This window comes from Lissotriton helveticus, chromosome 1_1, assembly GCF_964261635.1.
Source record: "Lissotriton helveticus chromosome 1_1, aLisHel1.1, whole genome shotgun sequence".
NCBI classification, from domain to species: Eukaryota; Metazoa; Chordata; class Amphibia; order Caudata; family Salamandridae; genus Lissotriton; species Lissotriton helveticus.
In genome coordinates this window covers 1,414,656,255-1,414,679,568 of record NC_136057.1, presented here as the reverse complement: position 1 = coordinate 1,414,679,568, position 23,314 = coordinate 1,414,656,255, and the positions used below count along the sequence as shown (strand labels likewise).

Below are 23,314 nucleotides of genomic sequence, written 5' to 3'. Positions count from 1 at the left end.
CAGTCGTCAATGCTCGCTTCCACCAGGCACACACCACCAGCGCATCAGTGCACGCTTCCACCAGGCACATACACCACCAGCCGTCAGTGCACACTTCCACCAGGCACACACACCACCAGCGATCAGTGCATGTTCCTACTAGGCACACAAACCACCAGCCGTCAGTGCACGCTTCCACTAGGCACACACACCACCAGCCGTCAGTGCACACACACCACCAGCCGTCAGTGCACGCTTCTACCAGGCACACACACTACCAGCCGTCCGTGCATGCTTTCACAAGGCACACACACACCACCAACCATCGCTGCACGCTTTCACCGGGCACACGCACCACCAACCATCAGTGCATGCTTTCACCAGGCACACACACCACCAGCCGTCAGTGCACGCTTCCACCAGGCACAAACACCACCAGCCGTCAGGGCACGCTTCTACCAGGCACACACACCACCAGGCATCAGTGCACGCTTCCACCAGGCACACACACCACCAGCCGTCAGTGCACGCTTCCACCAGGCACACACACCACCAGCCATCAGTGCACGCTTTCACCAGGCACACACACCACCAGCCGTCAGTGCACACTTCCACCGGGCACACACACACCACCAGCCATCAGTGCACGCGTTTACTAGGCGCACACACACACCACCAGCCGTCGGTGCACGCTTTCACCGGGCAAACACACCACCAGCCATCATACACTACCAACCGTCGGTGCATGCTTCCACCAGGCATACACACCACCAGCTGTCAGTGCACGCTTCCACCAGGCACACACCCCCCTAGTCGTCAGTGCTCGCTTCCACCAGGCACACACCACCAGCCGTCAGTGCACGCTTTCACCGGGCACACGCACCACCAGCCGTCAGTGCATGCTTTCACCAGGCACACACACCACCAGCCATCAGTGCACGCTTCCACCAGGCACAAACACCACCAGCTGTCGGTGCACACTTCCACCAGGCACACACACCACCAGCCGTCAGTGCACGCTTCCACCAGGCACACACACCACCAGTCGTCAGTGCACGCTTCCACCAGGCACACACACCACCAGCCATCAGTGCACGCTTTCACCAGGCACACACACCACCAGCTGTCAGTGCACACTTCCACCGGGCACACACACCACCAGCCATCAGTGCACGCTTTCACTAGGCACACACACACCACCAGCCGTCGGTGCACGCTTTCACCGGGCAAACACACCACCAGCCGTCACACACTACCAGCCGTCGGTGCATGCTTCCACCAGACACACACCACCAGCCGTCAGTGCACGCATTCACCAGGCACACTCACACCACCAGCCGTCGGTGAACGCTTTCACCGGGCACACACACCACCAGCCATCAGTGCACGCTTCCACCAGGCACACACACACCACCAGCCGTCAGTGCAGCAGGCTGCTTCTTCTCAGAGTTTCTTGGTAAATATGTGTTCAATGCCTGGGAGGGAGTGGGTCGAGTTTCCTTAAACCATGCTGAGTATGCAGGTGCAGTGCATAAACTCCTGTGTGAGTGAGTCATGCTGCTTGGGACTCACTCACTCCACATTTGTAAATTGCGCCTGCACTAGGCTTTTTCTCATTTGCAAAGTTCAGCGCATGCGCACAGCTAGGCAGCCCCCACACCCCCGGGAATGACTGCTTCCTATAACCAGAATGGAAACAACATTCAGAGCAATGAAAACAAGTTCATTTGATGAAAAGAACTGTTAACAAAAACCATGTCCAGCTATTGTAGATCTGGCAACTTAAACAAAATTGCAGCAAAAAACAAACAAGTATTGGCATAGCCAATAGGTCTCGCTTTTTGGACCCTTTATAAGTATTTAGTTATGCAGCAGAATATCCTTGGTGCAACAACACCACTGTTGCATGGCTAAACACTTATAAGGTCCCAAATGCGAGACCTATTGGCTAAGCCAATGCTTGTTTAACCTCCTGGTACGCTTCAATCTGCTTCCTATGTTTTCCTGGTTACTTTCTCAATAATTATTTTTCAAACTATTTGTTTCGAATTACATATAACCGCATTTGAGTCAAATTAGTCACAGGATATCTTTTTAACATCTACTTTTTAGGAGGCTTGGCTTGTGTGAGGCAGGCTCCGGCACTGACCCCTTTGTGTAGAAGGAAACCACCGCCCCAGAATTCCGTGAAGATGGAAAAATGTATATTTTGGGGCAGATTCTGAAACCATCCTGCAGCGGTTCTGAACAGTTCTGGCAGAGACATGTTTTGTGGCATTGGTAGAATTGTGGCTCTTGGAATTGTCACTCTCAAGGCCACGTGGAAGTCTGGTTCTCACTCACAGACACTGTGTGGCCTGAAGCAAACCACTGTCTCTCCTCACAACAAAGATTTCCTACTCAAATTCATCCATCCCAGACTGAGCAAAGTGTCGCGGGCTGTGTCTTTTCAATGCTTGGTTATATTGGAGCGCTTTGTATTGCCCAATTGTCAGACACCGCGTGATTCCCTCTTGGACAGTGAGTGTCACATTGTGGAGGCCAAACTCACTCATGATTAGTCGGTCTTGAGGGTCCTCCTTACACCAACTTGGACAATCACGGCTGCGAAACCACACTTTTACGTTTAATCATAATCTTTTACTCCTTGAATTGAGATAGTCACCAATAATACGTTTTTTTTTACTTTTTGTTTTATTTAGGTTTAATCGTTTTTTAGTGTTTTTTAAATCTCATAGTTTTTGTTCTGGCTTGCATCTTATTTTTTTGCTTGTGTAACATTTCCGATTGTTATTGTCTATACATTTCGGGTACATGAAAGCTCTGAGTGACCGACAATGTTCTGATAAACTTACTCCAAACCCCATACACTTCGCCCCTGCTCACCCACTAGATTTTACCGTCAATGCCAGCGACTGAGAACATGAAAGCGAATACCACATCATTTCAGCCCCTGTTAGTGACTCATATCCTCAAGAAACACAGAAAAATTGCCTAACACAACTTCTCCTTTTCTACCACAGAGGCTGGCAAACGGGTCCTCGGCGTGTCCCGGTCATACACAACATTCAGGGACCACTGCCCCCACGCTTGCGATGCTACGATCAGTTCTGCTGCTATACCTCGGTATGTTTCTTTCTTTTTTTATATTGCAGGCCCCCATACTTTGTATTAATTGAACTGGGAACTGGTTGAGAAGGTCTGGGTATGATCCCCTTATGCATTCAGTCTATAGGTCAGTAGACACGGCGACGTCATGTACGTGGATGCCGGTCGGGTTAACAGACCCGGAAGTAAACATGCACCATGAGCTCTCCATTTGTTTTCCTAAATTGTGTTAAAGCGAGGTTTCCTAATTCTACCTTCCGACGCACAAACATCCCTGGTCGGTGCCCGGGGTCACTCTCTGTGCTCCCTCTGCATAATATAAGTAAAGCTCCCATGTTCTGGTTTTACTGATTTTGACAGATAAATACAGACAGACAAACAATGTGTTTCCTGTCTGTATTTATTTTTAAAAGTGGAAAAATACATAAAATAGTACTTCTTTTGAGCGACTCTCAATGGTGTCCTTCATGGTGAATTCCAGGCCAACAGCTGAGCAGATAGCATGGGGAGTTAATGAAACAAGATGGCATTTCTTTAAATACGGGCATATATATATTTGTATATAATGTTAATATTTACCTGTGGGCGTAGTGTTACTAAAACGAGACAGGCAGTGATGTGTGAGCGCATGTTTATCAATTAAATAAAAAATGCACCCTTTTTCGACGCCATTTATTATCAAAACACAAAATAAAATATGGATAAATACCAATGGAATGGCCATAAAATAAATAGGGATGCATAGGGATGGAAAGGCTAAAAAAAAATAAAAAAATAAATAAAAATAAAACCGAGAGCCCTAAATATAAGGCTAGTAGCAAAGTCTTTTCTAGACACGTAGGCCTGAGTCCCGGGCACTATTTATCTACATTGCAAGAAAGCTGTATTTTTTATGTTTCTTTCTTCATTATTACTTTCAAAGAGGCTGCTTTTACTATATGTAAACATGTTCCGTCAAAGACATGTAATATTTTGTGGCTCAATGAAGCCAGCAGATGCCGACAAGTTGTTTGATCTGCTGGTCACGAGTTTGAATCATGGCAAGGCCAACTCAGCCTTCTATCCTTCTGAAGCCAGTAAATGTAGGATCATGAAATTAGGTAACATATTGTACTTAGACGTGGAAACCTGCAGTGTAAAGCACTATGTTTTTCCACTCCAGTGCGTAAAAATGATTATTTTCCAAACAGAACAAATGCTAAAAGGCCTATTTGTTAAAATACTTTGTTTCAGCGTTCGTGGCCTCGTTTTTGTAGGCATACAACTTTAGAGATAATCTGGTGCTCCTAAATTATGTGGGATGGGAAAACCACATTTTGAGGCAAGGTTGTCTATATAAGCATAAAGAAAAGCCATAAAAGGGGTAGGTACTGTCAGGTAAGGAGTTTCTGAGCTTCTTTCTTCTTAAAAAGTGAGAGTACCTGCACTTGCATTAGTGTAATGTTTTTAATGGGAGACCAGCAACACTTATCAGAAGCAAGCAGTTACTCTTGCTTAGTGAGAACCTCACATTAATATTTCCATTTCAAGCACTTTTAAAGGTAATTTTTTTCTTACACTGAAGCATGTACTATTCTTATTACAGTTGTCCTTTCTACCTTCCAGAGTAATGTAGTTTTTATAAAACAGTGGTTAATTTGTAAAAAGTGAAGTGCCAGGGACCCAAAATATTTCTTGGCAGTCCACTGTAGCTGACGCCGCCCCAGCATCTGCCACTACTGCCAAATGCTAGTGACAGTAGTAACTATTTTCTAGGTTTTTTTTTATATATTAAATTGCCACTGAGGAATTGTGATTAAAAAAATAGACAAACAGGGCCACCATGTGGTGGGTAAATATGTGCCAGTGTTTAGAAAAAGGTGCCAGTGCCAAGCACCGGCAACACTGGCACAGATTAAGCACTGGTGTAAAACATATAAATCTGTTGTAGCATCTTTTTTATTCAGCTCAGGGGATGCATTACATTCACTATGGCAGTGTGTTGCCTTACGGGCTGTCTCTGTCCTTGGAACAAATCCACACCCACTACGAAGAGCAAGTCACGCCGGCCTTTGTTCCAGGGACGGAGCCTCAAATAATAGAAATATGGAATCCATGGGATACGGAATTATAAATTAAATTATGATAAAATTATATACCGGATTGTTTTGTCATAATGATGACTTCACAAACTTTTTAAGTTCCAAAGAAAGAGATTAAAACACATCAAGTCAAAAATTAATAACGGAGGAGTAATATATGTAATTATATGAGCATTAAATACTTCATGAGTCCAAAATCCAAAGGAGGATAAAGGGAAGTAATAAACAAGCATTGGCAAAGCCAATAGCTCTTGCCTATGCAAGAGCTATTGGTTTTGCCATTGTGCTTTAGCCATGTTGTACACCAGCATGGCTCCTGTTCAGCATGGCTAAACCTTAGTGGCATAGAGGAGAGTGGTGTAGAGTGGAGTGGAGTGGCGTAGAGAGGAGTAGAGTGTCGTTGACTGTAGTGGTGCACAGTGGAGTGGAGGATTTTTGGGTGGCGTAGAGTGGAGAGAAGTGTTGTGGAGTACCGTAGAGTGGAGTGCCGTAGTGTGGAGTAGAGTGGAGTAGAGTGGGGTGTGGTGGAGTAGAGTGGAGTGTTGTGGAGTACAGTGGATTGTCGTAGAGTGGTATGGAGTAAAGTGGTGTGGAGTAGAGTGGAGTGTTGTGGAGTGGAGTGGTGTAGACTGGAGTAGAGTGGAGGGCGTAGAGTGGAAGGGCATAAAGTGGAGTAGAGTGGCATAGAGTGTTGTGGAGTGGGGAGGCATAGAGTGGAGTGGTGTAGAATGGAGATGAGTAAAGTTGAGTAATGTGTCATAGTGTAGAGTGGAGTACAGTGGAGTGGGATAGAGTAGAGTGGTATAACGTAAAATGTCCGGGAGTGTTGTAGAAAGGAGTGTTGTGGAGTGTCATGGAGTGTAGTGGAGTAGAATGGCATAGCACAGAGTGGAGTAAAGTGTTGTAGATTGGAGTGGCACAGAAAGGGGCAGAGTGGTGTAGAGTGGGGTGGCGTGGAGTGGCGTGAAGTGGCATTGAGCGTTGTGGAGTGGCATAGAATGGCATAAAGTGCAGTAGAGTAGAGTGGTGTAGAGTAGAGTGGCATAGAGTGCTGTGGAGTGTCACAGGTGGTGGTGAGTGGCAGAGAGTGGAGGGTCGTAGATTGGAGTGGTGTATAATGGAGTGGTGTAAAGTGGAGGGAAGTGGATGGAAGGGAATAGAGTGTCAGAATGGAATAGAGAGTTGTGGAGTGTTGTAGAGTGTCGTAGACTGGAGGGTCATAGAGTAAAGATGCGTAGAGTGTCATAGAGTGGCGTAGAGTGGTGTAGAGTGGTGGGGTGTAGAGTGGAGGAGCATAGAGTGGAGTACATTGTCATAGAGTAGCATAGAGTGGTGTAGAGTGGTGTGGAGTGTAGGAGCATAGAGTGGAGTACATTGTCATAGACTAGAGTGGAGTGGCAAAGTGTTAAGTGTTGTAGAGTAGAGTTCAGTGGTGTAGCATTGAGTGGAGTGCCATAGAGCGGAGCGGACCAGTGAGGAGTAGAGTGGAGTGGCGTAGCGTAGCATAGAGTAGCGTAAAATATCATAGAGAGGAGTGGCATAGCGTGGAGTGCTGTAAAGCGGCATAGAGTGGAGAAGAGTGGAATAGCATAGAGTGTAGTAGGGTGGCATGGAGTGTCATAGAGTGGAGTGTCTTACAGTGGCGTAGAATGATGTAGAGTGGAATATTGTAGAGCGGAGTGTTGCAGAGTGTCGTAGAGTGGAGTAGCAAAGAGTGTCATACAGTGTCGTAGAGTGGAGTGTCATAGAATGACATAGAGTGGAGTGGCATAAAGTGTCGTAGAGTGGAGTCGCGTAGAGTGGTGTAGACTGGATTGGCATACAGTGGAGTAAAATGACATGGAGTATAATGGAGTGGCGCACAGTGACATAGAGTGGAATGGCTTAGAGTGTTGTAGAGTGCCATACAGTGTCATAGAGAGGTGTAGAGTGGAGTGGCATAGAGTGGGGTGACGTAATGTGGAGGGGTATACAGTCGAGTAGAGTACAGAGGAGTACAGTGGCCTAGAGTGAAGTGGCGTAGCGTGTCATAGAGTGGCGTAGAGTGGTGTACAGTGTCGTAGAGTAGAGTGGCATAGTGTGTTGTGGAGTGACATAGAGTGGTGTGGAGTACAGTGTTGTAGAGTGGAGTGATGTAGAGTGTAGCAGAGTGTAGTGGGATAGAGTGGAGTGGAGAACAGTGAATTGTCGTAAAGTTGAGTAGAGTGGCATATAGTGGAGTAGAGTGTTATAGAGTTAAGTGACTTAAAGTGTTGTAGAGTGTCATAGAGTGTAGTGTCATAGAGTGGTGTGTCGTACAGTGGAGTAGAGTAGAGTAGAGAGGCGTAGAGTAGAGAAGATCAGTTTAGAGTGGGGGAGAGTGGTGTAGAGTGCAGTAGAGTAGAGTAGAGGGGCACCTTGGAATAGAGTGGTGTATCATAAAGTGGAGTGTCATGGACTGGACTGGAGTGGAGTAGAGTAGAGTGGAGTGGCGAAGTGCAGAGTGGAGTAGAGTGTCGTAGATTGGAGTAGAATAAATTAGAGTGGCATAGAGTGTAGGAGAGCAGAGTGGCATAGATTGGAGTGATGTACGTGGAATTAAATATAGTAGAGTGGCATGGAGTGGAGTAGAGTGGCATAGAGTGAAGTGAAGTTGCGTAGAGTATCATGGAGTGTCATAAAGTGGTGTAGAATGGAGGAGAGTTGAGCCGAGGGGAGTAGAGTGAAGGGGCATAGAGTGGAGTGGAGTAAAGTGTCATAGAGTGTAGTTTTATAGAATGTGTCATAGAATGTAAAAGAGTCACAAAGTGGATGGGCAGAGACCGATGGAAAGTCACGGGGAGTGGTCGAAAAGTGATGTGTCATAGAGTGGAGGGGTAGAGAGGAAAGGCGTAAAGTGGAGAGGCATAAAATGGAGTAAAGTTTTGTAGAGTGGAGAGGCGTAGCATTGAGTGCAGTAAAGTGCATAGATTGGAGGAGAGTTGAGTGACATAGCGTAGAGTGGAGTAAAGTGCCATAGAGGCCTAGCATGGAATGTCGTAGAGTTGAGTAAAGTGGCGTGGAGTGTAGTAGAGTGGAGTGGCATAGAGTTTCGTAGAGTGGAATAGAGTAGAGTCAAATATAGTGGAGTATCACAGAATGGCATAGAGGGAAGTGGCATAGATGTGGTAGAGTGGAGTGTCATACAATGGTGTAGAGTGGAGTGTCATAGATTGTAGTGTTGTAGAATGGAATAAGGTGACATGGAGAATTTTAGAGTGGGGTGGCCTAGAGTGGCGTAGAATGGCATAGAGTGGCATAGAGTGTTGTAGAGTGGAGTATCATAGAGTGACATACAGTGAAGTGGCATACAGTGGCGTAAAGTGGAGTGGCATGGAGTGGCGTAGAGTAGAGTGGCGTAGAGTGGAGTGTCATATCAATCAATCAGGATTATTAAAGCGTGGCTATCACCCAATAGGGTAGCCAGGCACTTGCCGGTCCCAGAGGCTTATTCAAACAGCCAGGTATTGAGGGCCATTGAGGGAAGTGAGGTGTTGGTCTGGTCTGCGTGGGGAGGCTGTTCCAGATCTTTATTGCAATGTGGAAGAAGGAGTATCCTCCACTTCTGCTTCGGTAGATGCGAGGAGTATGAGCAAGTGAAAGGGAGGTGGAGCATAGTCTTCTCGACAGTTGGAGGAAGTTCAGGTGGTGGTTAATGTAGGCAGGTAGTTGGTTGTGTAGAGCCTTGTGTGTGTGGGTCAGCAGCTTGAATTAGCATCTCTTCTGTACAGGGAGCAAGTGGAGTTTCCTGAAATGGGGTGTGACATAGGTTCGTCAGGAAAGGTCGAGGATGAGCGTGGCTGTGATTTTCTGTATAGCCTGAAGTCACTGTAAGAGGTGTGCGGCGATTCCTACGTAGAGGGCATTGCCGTAATTCAGTTGACTGGTGATGAGGGCTTGTTTCACAGTGCGTCTCTTGTATGGGGGGTTGCCACTTGATGAGTCATAGAGTGAAGAGTGGAAGAGAGTGTGATGGCGTAGATTGGAGTGACGTAAAGTGGAGTGGCGTGATATGGAGTGGTATACAATGGAGTGGCATGGAGAGGAGTGGAGTGGCTTAGAGTAAGTGCCATAGCATGTCATAGAGTGGTGTACTGTGTGGTAGAGTAGAGTCGTGTAGAGGGGCATAAAATGCCGTGGAGTAAAGTGGCATAGAATAGAGAGGCGTAGATTGTCATTGAGTGGAGTAGAGTGGAGTGGGATGGAGTAGAGTGGAGTAGAGTGCCATAGATTGGCATAGAGTGGAGTAAAGTGTTATAGAGGGAAGTGGCTTAAAGTGATGTAGAGTGTTGTAGAGTGGAGTGTCATAGAATAGTGTATCATACAGAGGAGTAGAGTGGAGAGGCACAGAGTGGAGTCGAGCAGCATGGATTGGGGCAGAGTGTGGTAAACTAAAGTGGAGTAGAGTAGAGGGGCGTAGAGTGGAGTAGAGTGGAGTGTTGTAGAGTGGAGCATCGTAGAGGGGAGTGTTGTGGAGTGTAGTGGAGTAGAGTGGAGAGGAGAGGCGTAGCACAGAGTCGAGTAAAGTGTCGTAGAGCAGCATAAAGTGTCAAAGAGTGGAGTAGAGTGGAGTGACATAAAATGGAGCATAGTGGCTCAAAGTGTAGTGGAGTAGAGTGGCATACATTGGAGTGGCATAGAGGGGAGTAAAGTGTTGTAGAGTGGTGTGGAGTGGCATAGAGTGGAGTGTCATATCGTGTCACGGTGTGTCATAAAGTGGTATAGAGTGGAGGGGAGTAGAATGGAGGGGTAGAGTGAAGGGATGTAGAGGGGAGGGGTGTGTGATGGAGGGCATAGAATGGAGTAAAGTGTCATAGAGTGGAATGTTGTATAATTTGCTGTAGAGTGGAGAAGCATCATAGAGTGGAGTGGAGGGGAGGAGAGTGGTGAAAAGTGCTGTGAAGTGACGTAGAGTGGAGTGTCGTAGAGTGGTGCGTTGAACAGTGGAGAGGTATTAAGTGGAGAAGCATAGAGTGGAGTAAAGAGCTGTAGAGTGGAGTGACGTAGCATAGAGTGCAGTAAAGTGTCCTAGAGTAGAGTAGAGTGGCGTAGCATAGAGTGGAGTAAAGAGCCATAGAGTGGAGTGGCAAAACATGGAGTGTCGTAGAATGGAGTAAAGTGTCGTGGAGTGCAGTAGAGTGGAGTGGCATAGAGTTTCATAGAGTTGAGTATCGTAAATTGTAGTAAAGTTGAGTCACATATGGTAAAGTATCGTAGAATGGCATAGAGTGGATTGGCGTAGAGTGCCATAGATGTGGTAGAGTGGAGTCTTAAATATTGGCATAGAGTGGAGGGGAATAGAGTGGTGAGTCATAGAGTGGAGCGTCATAGAGTAGAAACAAGTGAAGTGGAGTACAGTAGAGGGGGGTGGCATAGAGTAACATAGAGTGTCGTAAAATGGAGTGTCATAGATTGGCACACAATGAAGTGGTGTAGAGTGGCGTACAGCAGAGTGGAATAGAGTGTCGTAGAGTGGAATGACTTAGAGTGACGTAGAGTGGAGTGACAAATAGTGTCGTAAAGTGGGATATTGTAGAGTAGAATATAGAGTAGAGCGGCATAAAGTGTTGTAGAGTAGACTGGCGTAGAGTGGCCTACAGTGTCATAGAGTAGAGTGGTGTAGAGTGTCTTGGAATGTCATACCGTGGCATAGAGTAGAGTGGAGTAGAGTGTCATAGAGTGTCATAGAGTGAACAGCCGGAGCCCGTCCAGGTAAGGATGGTGGGCCGGTTGGGCTGTCTGGGGTGTATTTCGACAGACAATGATGAGGAAAAATTAGATAAATAATAGATTTTCCCTCGTCATCCTCCGTTGTAATAGCCCCCATACGGCTCCACCACTTTTACCTGGACGGGCCACGGCTGAGAATGAAGTGGAGTAAAATAGAGTGGTGTGTCATAGAGGAGTGTTGTAGAGTGGAGTAAAGGGTCATAAAGTAGACTGAAATAGAGTGGAGTAGAGTAAAGTGGTGTAGAGTGGACTACAGTGGAGTGTCATAAAGTGTTGTAGAGTGTCGTAGAGGAGTGTTGTAGAGTGGATTGGTGTAGAGTTGAGTAGATGCATAGAGTGAAATAGCATGGCATAGCGTGCAGTAGAGTTGGGTGGATTTGAATGATATAGAGTGGAGTGGCGTAGAGTGAAGTAGGGTGACTTAAGAGTAGAGTAGCATAGAAATGAGTGAAGTGGTGTAGTGTTACATAGAGTGACATAGAGTTTAGGGGCGTACAGTGGCATAGAGTAAAGTGGTGTAGGGTGGAGTGGCATAGAGTTGAGTATGCATGGTGTGGAAGTGCCTTGCCATTATAGACAATATATTTTGGAATTGACCATTACATTTGCACAGGCATACAATGTTATTGCTATAACTATACAGCGCATAAACGATAATGTGTAGAAATAGCAAAACCTTATGTATTGATTTTTTTGATCAGATTAAAAATATTTGTTTCCAGCAGACTTCAGAATTTACAAAAAAATCTGCTACATTTGTGCTTTTCTAATTCTGAGATAGTCTGAAATATTTGCACAGTTCATTTACGGACATTTAAATGTTGTTGTGTACTAGAAAAAAGCTTTACCTTTCACACCCCCAGATTGTCAGATAAATCCTCTCACTCTGAAGTCAGAGAAAGAAAATGTAACTCTATTCCTAATCAAAAGAGAGACCCTGACATTCGACCTCTGTATTTGAATGCACAGCAAATGTGACAGGATAAAAATCACTTCTTCTGCTTCTGTCTAGCATTTCTTTCTATCTCAATTGAAGACTGATCGATATGAACACTGTATTGTTTTACAACTGGTATGGTGTGCAGGGGCAAATTTTAACTGACCAAGGCAGAATTTAATCTCTCAGATCTGTCACAAAAGCACATAGCACTTTCCTGCAGCTAATAGCATTAGATATATAGTGGATTTCATTTATTTATATTTTAACCCTTTTTAAAGTTTAACTACGGGAGGGACAAAGACATGCTGGCCAGCCAAAAACAAATAAAGCCAGAAAATAGAAAGCAAGCAAATCTGAGGTACAAACCACAAAGCCGATGGTAAGCAATTGGCCAAATGCATTCTTAGGTTAGATTTCAGAATATCCCCAAGAAGTCTTTAGCAATCAGATCGCAGCACTGTCTGGAAGGCTTCAATCTGATAGGGACCTAACACGCTCAAATGCAATAAAATTGATGATCCTTGGAATAAAATAATGTCTGTTTAAAAATAAAAATTGTCATATTTAAGATATGTTTTCTTAAATGATTGTTTGTTTTCTTTAAATGATTGATGAAGAAAATACTACAGAAAATTAGAAAGTCCAATTGTAGGGGTTGTACGCTCTTGAATTAATTAACGGATTCAGAAATTAAATCATAACAATAGTTGTAAATCAAAAAAAGAACAGAAGGCTACAATAAACTACAGCACCAAAAAGCATGCCATGTAAGATTTCAAAAGAAATAATTTTTGAAGAAAAGAAAAAAGGCACTATTGCCAGAAATACATTCAGGACTTGTAAATATTAAGAAAAATGTGTAAGCAGTGGTTGAATGGAGGATTTATATTTATTTGGTAATAAAGAGTTAATAGCCCCACCTCCAGATAGCATATTTAAGTTAAGCGTATAGCCTTAGCAGGCTTTACTGTTTTTTTGGTTTTTTTTAAACTTTATTTTCAAGTTTTGTATTATTACAGTTACACAACCCCCCCCCCCCCAATTGGCATCAAAACAATACACGTACAAATATCGACTTACTCATTATGGCACTTATGCTGGATATAGTCACCCAGAGCCGCGCAAACCCATGAGGCATAGCAAAAAATTATCATATAAACAAGAAGCAACATCGTGAGTAAACAACCAGACCCTGCACTATAGATTGTAGCGCCTACAACCTAGGAATCTCCCCTAGCCTCCTCACCCGACTCTGATCCTTGCGGCGAAAATAACTCGCCGCTCTTCCCCTCTGAATCACTGTGGGAAGATTGTCCCCCCTCCCAAGCCCGTAATACACATAGCCCACCAGGCAAGTAGGTCTTCCTGTATTTTCTCATCTCTCCTACTGCGCTGCATATGCGTTTCTTCGGCTAGGGACCATTCTTTCACATCCTTGAGCCATGTGTGTATTTCCGGAGCTCTTTGTCCCATCCAGGTGATAGCCACCCTGCGTCTAGCCAACACTAACATCAATTGCAATAATCTATAGGACAGCTTACGTTTCTTCGGCCTAGGGACCAGCACCAACAAACAGTGCAAAGGTGTCAGAAGAATACGGAGCCCCGTAACAGCAGAGATGGACTCTACAATGCTCGCCCAAAAGCAATTAATTAACGGGCAGTCCCAGGCTAAGTGCAGGAAAACCACCTTCTCTGCGCTGCATCTGGGACAACTATCCCCCTGTCTGCCGAATAACGCTTCAATATGACTGGCGTAAGGTAGGTACGGTGTAGGAAATTAAAATGTATCAATTAAAAACGTGCATTACATGAGACCTTCTATGTTAGACCTCCTATGCGCTTACGTGCCCTTGGTCCAGCGGCGTGCCCAAATCTGCTTCCCAAGCTGCCCAGGCCGGAGGCACTGTCGGTGCCTAGTCCCTACGCATAGCGGCATATAGCAGGGAAATGAGCCTACGTCCTCTGCCGCATGATAGCAGAACATTTAAAGTGTGGGTCATTGGGGGTGCCTCCGGGTATTGAGCCCAAATTGACCGTGCTACATCGCGCAGCCCCTGATAGTGTAGAAACTGCCCACTCCCAAGGCCGAAGGTCTCTACCGCTTGTTCATAGGCTTTACTGTTAACTTAAATATTAAGCGGTTGATTTAGACTTTGGCAGATGGAGTAAAGGGAGTCAGGGAGATGGAAGACTTTACGTCCCCCACCCTGTCTTTAGTCCATCCTCTAAATTTAGGGCCAGATGCATCAAGAAAATGTTTTGCGATTCATTGCGATTCTCAATTAGGGAACCGCAAAACAGCATGCATGAAAGTGTGCAGTACCCTTTCTGCGATTCCTAAGGGGTCGCAAATGACCTATCTTATGAATATTAATGAGGTAGGCCGTAATTTGCCTACCCCTAGGAATCGCAAAAATCACAGGGATGGTAGCCTGCTGAGATCAGCAGACCACCATGTCTGTGATTGATTTTAAATAAAGCAATAATTTTTTTTTGTAAAGCAGCCCGTTGTCCTTAAAGGAAAACTAGATGCTTTACAAAAAGAAAAATGATAAGGTTTCTTTTCATTTTTTAAGAGCAGGCAGTGGTCAGTGGGAACACTACCTGCTCTTAAAAATGCTTTTACAAACATTCACAAATGTAAATGTCTTACCACCTACTTGAAGTAGGTGGTAATATGCAAATGTTTTGCGACCGCATTCACGGTCACGAAACATTCATGCATACTGTTAGGATTCGCTATTTGAAAGGGACACCGTAAACACGCCCCTTCCCCATAGCGGATCGCAAACCCATTTTGCGATTCGGTAACAGGTTACTGAATTGCAAAATTGGGTGTGATGCATCGCAAAAGCATTTTTTGTGATCGCACGCGTTTGCGTGAAGAAAAATGCTTGATGCATCTGGCCCTTAGCGTTCACATTGGGCACTGCAGTGAACTCTATGGTTTTATTTGAACTGTCATCACCGCAGTTCATACAGAGCTGTTTACAAGTTTGGTGTGCCCCTATCATTGATGACGGATGCTTATACCAAACTTTTAGAAGATTTTTCTTTTCCAAAACAGACTCCCAAAACTGGAGTTTGTTTTTAAGAAGAGAAAAAACCACTGGTTCCAGCATAATTCGATTTTTATCCGACAGCATGGTAAAAAAACAATCTGACCGCCCACTCTAAATAGGGTGGATTGTTGAATGGCTTACCTTCAACGGCCAGTACTCCCTTGGGTCGGTAGAGGAAGGTTTACACCAATGGATTACATTTTACTCCAGCACTGTGAAGCTGGCAGTCCGCCCAACTCAAATTAGGGCTGTGGACTGAGAGTTTGGCAAGAAGGGTACTTATCGCCATTGCGACTGATGTACCCTGTCCGCCAAAACTTCTAAATTGGGCCCTAAGATTCAAAGCTTCAGAACTTAAAAAAACGCACTTAGGATTCTTCTAAAGCCAGAGTGATCCCTTTAAGTAGCCTGTAGCGGCTGGCAGGGAACAAGAGAGGAGGAGCAGGGGGAGGGAGATGCGGAGGAGGAGGGTTTACAAAATAGAAAAAACACTTACCTTATTGCTGGGTCTTGAGTCGTCTCTCCTCCGTGTCATACGTCATGACAGCGTCTCTCTGCCAGAAGCACCTAGGCTCCCTCCCCTAAGCCAATCACAACGCTGCAATGCAGCGTTGTGATTGATCTGAGTGCCGTGGCTCAGCACTCAGATGGGTAATGGGAGGCTGGGCATGTTCCCCACTAGGCTGTGTAATTGCGGCCTGGTGGGAAACATGCAAAATGCACAGGCCTGCTTGGCTACCCGAGAGGGCCGGCCAAGCAGTCCTGCACACTTTGGAGTGCAGAAACCATGCCTCCTCCCGGACGTCACGGAGTCCCAGCCCTATCCAACCTCGCTGAAAAATAAAAGATATGATAATAACAGAAATAACTTCTATTACTATAATTTTTTTTATACTGCTGCGGGAGCAGTGGGACACCGCTCATCTGCCTTAGCGGCTGTCAAGTAGCTGCTGTTAATTTGCATGAATACTAGGCCTGGGCTGAGTTCTTGGAGTTATGCGGAATTCCGTGAAGTGACCTTAAATCTCCGCCGCACTACACAGAGTTCCGCAAGTGGCAGAGTGCGTTAGGTTGCACTGTTCGCACTGATGTTTAGTGCCGGGTGTTTGTTCCGCACTGGAAAATCAGCGCAAATGGCACCATGCCCAGCACAAGAGGGCGCTGCTTCTTTCTGCCTCTTGAGTAGATGCTTGCTTGAGTAAATGCTCTACTCGAGTGATAGCTTACTCAACTTGAACTGAAAGATTCTCAACAACAACATTACCGGGCATCCGCGACCTCCTGCATTGAGAAATCTCGCTGGGAGGTGGTCTGGAGTAAGTGCTTGCACTCACCAACTTAACGTTGACAAGCGTGAGTGAGGGAAAAACTGAGGGTCTTATTTATGAAGACCTTGTGCCACTGGTGTGTCACTTTTTTCCATTTTAAAAGTGACGCACCGGTGGCGCAAGGCCTTCATAAATAAGGCCCTGAGTTTTTCGGAACTCTGTGCGCTATGCAGAGTAGGAAAACTCCGCAAATGCCACAAGTGGAGCAGAATTTCTACACCCAGGCCTACTAAAACAAAATATTTTCATAAGTGAAAAGGGAAACTTTTCTCCACAATGCTTGCATTGCATTTACATGTGCAAGATGTTTGTTCCCTGCTGCAGACCAAAGGATGTTCTCCAGCCTACCAATGTGAGCTATTAACACGATTCGAGAAACATTCTCACCTCATTAGTCCTTAAATGTGGAACCAGCTGATTGAAGGTCGCCAGTTAAGCAATGCATTCCACACGCAGCTTTTCGAAACTTTTGATCTGTTCGAGCTAGAAACGTTTCCCTGAATGTCTTACAATTGGGAAATTATGCAGCAGGTGGTCGATTATGTGGCAAGTGTGCTCAGAGCAGAGGCGCAACTAGAGCCAAATTGGGGGGGGGGCTACTAAAAGTTTGGGGGGGGCTGAGTCTTTCAGCAATATGCAGGGTGGAGATGCAGGGGCTCTAAGAATGGGTGAAAACACAACAAAGCCTCGTTAGCGAGAAATGGTCTTTTAAAGACCTACTAAGTACTCAGGTGCGGCTGTGTGTGTGCCCGGGAAGCTGTCTTAGCCGAGCAGACACACACGACAGGAGTGGGGGGGGGGGGGCTGTGGGGGTTGACTGAAGCACTTTGAGCCCAATGGCCGTTGCGCACCTGGGTCACAGCATTGCATAATTCAAGAAGCCTTCTAGACCATCTCTCTCTCCGAGGTGGAATGAAAACGAAACCTCAGATTGCCTGTGGAAGTAAGTAACGCTGAGGGACGCAAAAGACCTGTTGGTAAGTGGTTGTGACTCCCTTTATGGCCAATTCAGCCTTCAACCTTCCGAGCTCGACAAAATGGGCACCCTTGAGTTGGGTAACAGGTACACAGGCTACCGAAGCTTTAAAAAAGCAGTTGTCGATGTGTGTTATGAAATTCAGCAATTTAAACGGCACACAGTACACAGGGGCTGGTTTATACAGGAAGTCCCCAGAAAGGCCCTAAGTGCGGGAACTACGGGCGTGGTATGAATGATTCACAATGACGAGTAGCCATGCCATGATCTTGTGAAACTGCATGCTCACGGAAAACATGACGGGGCTCTACTTAAAACTAGGAATGTAAGGGCGCATCTCACTGTAAGTGTATGCTAGATTTTACGCAAGCCATCCTCTTGTTGATTTTCAATAAACATGTCCTGTTCTCCATCTCTTTAGGTGTCGTCTTTGGGATGCCTCGGGGGACCGCTTCAGGTTGGTTTGTCATTTTATTTATTGCAACTTTGGACATTTTAAAGGTACCGCCTGCCAGAATTGGGTTACTGCAACACACAGCAGTTTGGTATACAGATCTATATGCGTCTTCTATTAATTTACTTTGCATGTGCGATGTGTAGGTTACGTATATATAATCTGATTCGCCAAGCTTTCTCGAGAAATAAACCTAGCTTACTCCCTCAAAAAGACGCACCTCGTGCATGTGTACATTAAATCTGGTGCTCAAAGCATGAATGAAATAGCCCTGCATGCATTTCATTCAAAGTGCGTATTTTGCGCAACAAAAGGTGTGTGTTGCACGCACCATACGTCCAAAACGCATGTGTAGTCGAGGGGAGGGGCTAGGAAATGCAGTGCAGGTGTGCTGAAACGGCTATGTTATTTCAGTGCACGCATTTCATCTAAACCACATTCCATTGGGTTCATTTAATTCCGCGCAAGCTCATCTAAAGCTGCATCTTAATAAATGAACTGGTCGGTTCAGAGCGCTAGGTATGTTCCGTCCAGGCTGAGGCTTCCACATACTGCCTTCCATTTTGAATTGATTGAAGATTTGCGGAGGTTTAATTTCCCTCAAACGTCCCTGCTTGCATGGCGGGTGCTCTTTCATCAAGCCCTCATCATTCTCCCCACAACTACCCCTACACATTTTTCTACCAAATATTCTAAACAGTCCAACATAATTCTCCCCAAGTAGTATCCATGCTATTGTGTGGAGAGAGCTTGCTTCTCTACAAGCCACATACCGGTTTCTTCACTGTATTCAGACTGGCAAGTAACGGGGCCTGGTAAACGTACCGCAGGCTCAACTGTAAGCAAGGAAAATAGGCCTCGACTGCTAGTTTGGTAGAAAAAAAAGTATATTTGGGGACAGCAGGCCCCCCACTCCCTCTGGTCTCGGTGCCACTGCACCTGCTTCACTATTGATAGCCACACTCCTGTTTTTTTAATTTGTATTTGCCTTTCTCTGCCCTCATTGAGTGTGTTACTTATTATAAATAGTTTAAATAACGATATTCAACATTTAAATTGTATTTAGATGTTTTTTGTGCATTGACTTAGCTGTGAATTGAGTTGGACCAGTCACCGTTTTAAGTCAATTGATTTTCACAAAGATTTGACACTGCAATTTCACACCTATCTTTACATCTGAATCACACCTACTCTATTCATTTGTATGTACTGTCGTAAGTGTGACAAAATGCACTAAACTATGAACAGATCTTAGAGTGTGGGGGAGAAAGGGCATATATTGCAGGGAACACGTTTATGGAACAAAATGTAAAAAATTCACTTGTTTCCCATACCAGCGCCTGTATACTGCATGCGGTGCTTAGACGAGTAGGCAAACATAAGGATGTGAACACTTGCAACAGTCACCTTTCTTTGTGAGTTCAGTGAATTGTGTGTGTATGTGTGTGTTGTTGTACAATAATGATATCAATATGGTGCTCCACGTATAGACATTTACAACTCTTGTATATTGGCGCCATTTGTGAATATAGCACTACCCCTGCAGTGGCTTTTCTTTTCAAAAATGCCCGGTGCCTAGAAAATATCGAGAGAACCTTCTAGAACTCCATCTGATCTTATAGGAGCCTCATTTCTTTTAAAATGTAAGAAAATCGTCTTATTTAATCTCTTCTATGCTTGACTGACAGTCGTACACTCCACAAATGCTTCTTCTTCCAAACAAATGTCTAGGGGATTTCTGAAACATTAGTGATACATCTGTTTTGTGGTAGGGAGCACTTGGGAACATTCTTATAAACTGCTGGGCTTGGCCTACACCAGCTGCGACCCATGCAGGTAAGAGCAGAGGGGCCGGGTGGGGGGACTTCGATGGACGATGACTAGGGTAAATTAAATAAATAATACATTTTCTCTCCTCATCGTCTGTCGAAATCCCCCCACACACCTGGCCCCACCGCTCTCACCTGCACGGGCCACGGCTAGTCCACACCTGTAGTAGATTCTTTCTCCACCACAGCCAAGACATCATTTGTGCAGTGAGTGGAAATGACTCCTGTAGGACATCACGCCCATTCACGTAATTGTCAACGTTGGGCACACAGTATCATGTTGATTGATGGGTGTCAAGTGATATGTCATGCAGCCAGTCGCGGCCCGTACAGGTAAGAGCGGTAGGGCTTGGGGCCGGATGGGGGGACTTAGGTGGACGATGACAAAGGAAAATTAAATATAGAATTAATTTTCCCTCCTCGTAGTCCCTCGAAATCCCCTCCCACACCCGGCCCACCGCTCTTAACTGCAGGGGCCGCGGCTGCATGCAGCACTTGAGATAACTCTTTGACCACGCTGTTGGTTTTCAACAGCTAAGGAAAAAGAGTCATGTATGATCCGACTCAATATCTGATGAGACATCATTCGTGCTATGAAAATGATTCCTGGATCATAGCACTGCATTCTTCATCCAAGTCCCCGTAGCATGCCCACTGCCATTGTTAAAGGACAAAATCTCATGGAGATAAAATTGAAGACTAGGTAATGTATGCGGTAGAAGTCATCAACATACCAATGGAGTGCTCAGGGTCCATAAATAACAAAAAACATCTTCAGCAAGCTTTGTATGAATTAGCTCACATTAAAAGAATGATTACGGAGATGAGGAAGTTGACTGTGGTAGGCTATCTGAAGAGGACAACAGATAGCCCAGTCACAAGATATCCGTTCGGACAAACGGGTCACTGTGGGCGCACTTTAATGTTCCGATATAGGGCCGGAACAATCAAATACCTACTGTGCTTCCGCCTGGGTTTTCAAAGAAATCTTGATCTAATACCTTGCCCCTGTGATGAGAGATTTGGGCAAACCACACTTCATTTCCTATTTTCTTTTAGTGGCTTTCATTCAGTGCATAATAACAGTTCTTATTTCCCGTAAAAAGAGATGTAATATTATTGATTTTAAGGTAGCTTTTAATATGTTATATCAACTTTCTGATAAAGAGGTAACTTCACATAGGCACTGAACGGACGTGCAGGTTCCTAGCTCTATGAATACCAATTAATTTGGATTAATTGATTATGCTACTAAGAGTTGTGATTACATTGAAGACAAAGATCCTTTTTAAAAGATTGTTTTTATACATTGCATATTATTATGTATTTATTTATTTTGATTGTATATGTTTGTGCTTTTATGGAAACTTTGTGTACCTGAGTAAAGATTTTGAGCTTGAAGTCATTAACGTCAAAGCGCATGATTTCCACGCTTACCTGAGTGGGGCTGGTGGTGCTTGCTTCGAAAGAAAGTCAAATTCTATTTTTGTCCACTTAATGGGTAACACGTACCAAGCACTACACCGGGGAGGCTATAAACTACTTGTACACGCAGGCTTCACCTCGGGATCCAGAGGGACCGGAATTATGGTTCGGAGGAATGTGGCGCTGACGTGTATAAAAACGTGGGCCGACCCCTTGGGTCGCTTCGCTGTACTTGAGGCCACCTGGGAAGGCAAACCGCTGAATGTCATTTCGGTCTACATCCCTCCGACCTTAGGCACAGCTGCTCTGCAGGCCCTACAGCGCTTAATGTTAGATCTCCCACAAGGAACCTTGCTTATCGGGGGCGATTTCAATATGACGATGAAATACGCTCAAGATCGGCACCCCCAGCGTACTTCACATAAGCCGGGCTCAGACCTCTTTGACTTCACACAAACAATGGGGCTCGAAGATCTATGGCACCTGTCTCACCCGACTACTTCTTACTTTACATACTACTCCAACGCCCACAACAGCAGCTCTCGTATAGACTACCTGTTCTCTCCTACCACTGATCTGGAGTTCTTTCGCCACCCGGAAGGGCTCCCTAGAGGGATCTCCGACCACTCTCCACTCACTGTGAAGTTCACACACCACCGTCAGAGGACACGCGGCCCCATAATCATAACGTCATGGCTCTTAAAAATCCCTGACATAAAAGACTGCTTGCTAGAGCATACAGAATACTACTTTGCGGAAAATGTGGGCTCTGTGGCATCAGCCATAACTATATGGGAGGCATACAAGGCAGTGCTTAAGGGTAAGGCGCTAGCCCTAAAAACTGGCTACATCCACAAACAAAGTGAACACCTACTACAAGTAGAAACAGACCTGACCAACCTGGAATCTCTCCACAATGCAAACCCCACAGACGAAACGGCGACCCGCCTCTGCGCGAAACAACCAGAATACACAGCATTGGCCCTTGAGAAGGCGCAAGCCAAGCTCCTGAAGACCCGTCATCGCGTTTACGAACTGGGGGACAGGACAGGTAAAATGCTGGCATGGCTTGAAAAACGTGAGCAGGGATCTCGTTGGATCCCAGAACTGACCCTGCCAGACCACTCTACCGTCGCGGACCCGGGTGATGTAGCAGAGGCCTTTGCCACCCACCTAGAAGGTGTCTACACAGCCAGAGCTCACTACAACGCTGAAGAATCTAAACTACTCCTGGCCGAGATGAGACTTACCACTCTCTCTGAGCCTGACGTACAGGAGTTGGAGGCAGACCTCACGGCGGAGGAGGTTGGAAATGCCTTGTTTGCCATCCAATCAGGTAAAGCTATGGGCCCCAATGGTGTCCCTGTCGAGTTCCTGAAGGGCATGGCGGGCGAGATCCTCCCACACCTCAAAGCAATGTTTGAGGAGAGCCGCGATGTCGGATGCCTACCGTTGGACCAGCGGTTGGCATCAATAGTGGTCATTCGTAAGCCCAACAAACCGGCTGATGACTGCAGCTCCTACCGACCAATCTCTCTCATCAACGCCGAAGTGAAAGTCCTAGCGAAACTCCTTGCTACCAGACTCATGACTGTCCTCCCCACCTTGATACATGAGGATCAGTCGGGCTTTTTGCCAGGCCGCAATACAGCGCTTAACCTCCGTCGGGTTCACAACGTTATGAGCAGAATACCACATCTTCAGGTAGATGCAGCCATCCTCTCCCTTGTCGCTACACTTGCCTTTGATTCTATCGAATGGTCGTACCTCTTCGAGGTACTCCTATGGCTTTGGTCCCAAATTCATTCAGTGGATCCGACTACTATACACTGATCTCTGGGGTCAAGTTTATGTCAACAGGCATACGTCCAGGCGCTTTCCCTTACACAGAGGTACAAGACAGGGATGCCCTCTGTCCCCTTTGTTGTTCGCACTCACCCTTGAACCTCTGGCTCATTGGATCAGAACTGACAATTCCATCCGCGGCCTCCGATGGAATGCTGACACGATCGACAAGATCTCGCTATACGCAGATGATATTCTCGTCTACGTCTCCTCCCCCAGGTCCTCCCTTAACAGCCTGCTACATGTTATCACCAATTTTGGCAAATACTCGGGCTTCTCCATTAACTGGTCTAAATCTATACTGTACGTTTTACGCGGCCCACCCCCACCCCTCCCGCGAGGCTATTCAATTGAAATAGCCTGGGACGGATTTAAATATCTGGGAATTTTTGTCACTCCAGACCCCAAAATATTTCATGACCGCAACCTAAAAGGCCCACTTCAGAGACTTCATACTGACATCTCTCATTGGAGAACACTCCCTCTCTCTCTCCCAGGTAGAGCGGCCCTATTTAAAATGCTAGCACTCCCTCGATT

General features: G+C 45.7%; 1 protein-coding gene across 2 annotated transcripts in view; it reads left to right on the top strand.

The window, feature by feature from the left end:
- The first annotated feature begins 3,005 nt into the window (after nt 1-3,005).
- The window catches only part of C1_1H19orf38 (chromosome 1_1 C19orf38 homolog), a 134,105-nt gene continuing 113,796 nt past the window's right edge, over nt 3,006-23,314 (top strand). Inside the window, exons 1-2 of one of the 2 annotated variants that reach the window (XM_078658052.1) lie at nt 3,006-3,105; nt 17,646-17,681. In XM_078658052.1, the coding sequence (XP_078514178.1) occupies nt 3,075-3,105; nt 17,646-17,681 (67 nt within the window). In that variant the 5' untranslated portion in view covers nt 3,006-3,074. The remainder of the gene's footprint in view (nt 3,106-17,645; nt 17,682-23,314) is intronic. The other variant, XM_078658061.1, reaches the window with a different exon arrangement.